Source organism: Rhinopithecus roxellana, chromosome 6, assembly GCF_007565055.1.
Source record: "Rhinopithecus roxellana isolate Shanxi Qingling chromosome 6, ASM756505v1, whole genome shotgun sequence".
Classification (NCBI taxonomy): domain Eukaryota; kingdom Metazoa; phylum Chordata; class Mammalia; order Primates; family Cercopithecidae; genus Rhinopithecus; species Rhinopithecus roxellana.
The window spans coordinates 29,504,171-29,506,086 of record NC_044554.1 but is presented as its reverse complement, the minus strand read 5'-3'; the positions used below and the strand labels follow the sequence as shown (position 1 = coordinate 29,506,086).

At 38.9% G+C, this 1,916-nt stretch overlaps 1 protein-coding gene across 1 annotated transcript; it reads right to left on the bottom strand.

The window, feature by feature from the left end:
* Positions 1–870: 870 nt before the first annotated feature.
* On the bottom strand, positions 871–1,394 carry LOC104670107 (60S ribosomal protein L36a-like). The gene has a single exon (XM_010373292.2). The coding sequence runs from the start codon at positions 1,307–1,309 to the stop codon at positions 995–997; it is 315 nt and encodes a 104-aa protein (XP_010371594.2). The 5' UTR covers positions 1,310–1,394; the 3' UTR covers positions 871–994.
* Positions 1,395–1,916: the final 522 nt, after the last annotated feature.

Here is a 1,916-nt window from a genome sequence, read left to right as displayed (position 1 = left end):
CATTCCTTGAAAACTCTTTGTTCAATGGTGCAAATTTTGCTCCCGTATATAGTAATAACTCTAAACCAACATGACTCAGAATCATGAGAACATAAGGCAACAATCAGTGTGAAATCACTACAGTTAAACAGGAGATATGTAACTCCTACTTCCACACTTGATTAAACTGATCCATGAATTTTGATTTGTTTAAGAGAAGCAGCACCATGTATTTATCAGTACTCCTAATATGTAGTGTATATTGTAGGACAGTGCTCTAATATCACAAGGTGTTATTTCCTGTAAAGCAATATTTATCCATTCCATAATGTTAGTTACTTCTGGATGATGGTATACATGGCAAAAGATCAATAAATCTTCAGCCAATTGCCTTATTTTTTTTTTTTTTAAACAGGGAGTGTTTTGGCCAGAGTAATGGTCTATGGAGCCCTATACTAGAATGTAAGATAGTAAGAATCCCATAGATAATTCAGTTGACAAGAAGAGTAAACAGAGGAGGAGAATCTAAATTCAGAGTAAAAACTTACTCTGTTGATAAGAAATTGTTGCCTCTGAAGATAAGAGGCATCTATATAATCTTCGTATCACCAGTTGGCTTGCTGCTTGCTCTGGGTATGGTACTGCATTTGAACTGCAGAGGTGGTTGCTAATGTGAAAGTACGGGATGCTTGGTAGTAGAGGTTCCCAATTAAATCTTGCTGAGGATTCTATGTTAAAATAAAAGTACAAATGATTAACTCTGTTACCATGGCTATTTGTTCAAAAACTTATTAACACTGGTGTGTCTGAAAAAAAATGGCAAATTGACATAAATTGGGCTATTTTGTCCATGTGATTACTGACTGACTCATTCAGAAAACAATTTGGTGATTTTTTTTTTTTTTTTTTTTTTTTTTTTTTTTGCGTAAGAATATCACTATTTATTTTCCCTCAGGTAATTTTTCTATGGCTTCAACATTTTCTCTTCAAAATCAGAAGAAAAATATCCCAAAGTTTAGAACTGGATCACTTGGCCCTTTCTCTTCTTATCTCCTCCCAGTTCAAAATGCTTGCATCTCTTAATGGCCAGCATCCTCTTGGATCTGCAGTTAGGCTCAACACATTCCAGCCTTAGCACAATCTTCTTTGTGGTCTTAGCCTTCTTCCGGAAAATTGGCTTTGTCTGCCCACCATAGCCACTCCGATCATAGCGCCTCTTTCCCTGGGCATACAAAGAATCCTTGCCCTTCTTATACTGTGTCACTTTGTGAGGCTGATGCTTGCCACACTTCTTACAGAAGGTTCTTCGGGTTTTAGGTACATTGACCATCTTTGCAGCAGGGCTGTTGTCTATGATGAAAACGAGAAACGGCGTCCGACACCCTCGCGTAGCGCAGCTCTCGCCTAACAGGAAAGGGAAGCCAATTTGGTGATTTTTATATGAGGCATACATTTCTTGCAATGTGGGTCTATTACTAGATGATATACCCCACAGCCCTGGATCTTCTAGAAAATCCACTGACATGACAGAAACCTATCATTTTGTTATGGAGCAAAAGGGGCTTGCTGCCTGATGTGCTAGAAGCCAATACAATGACACCAGGTTTTTGAAAACAAAACAAAACAAAACAAACTTTATATTGAAAGTCGACTCTCAAGGAGATGTAAATCAAGCTCAAGTCTGTCTCCCTATGCTGGCTTCAATGCTGTCTTTTTATTAGAAATGGTTCAGGGGATGGATTCTGAGATTAGTAGGTAATTGGTAGAAGGAAAGGGGAGGTCTGGCAAGTCCTTGGACATGGCAGTTCATGGTAACTCTTGGGTTGCATGTGCAAATTCAAGGGGAGTTAGTGTGAAACACGTGGTGGAAATTCAGACCGTGACGTCAGTAAGCTCCTTCTGTGCAAACTCCAGTCAGCCATCTTAGTTCCTACCAA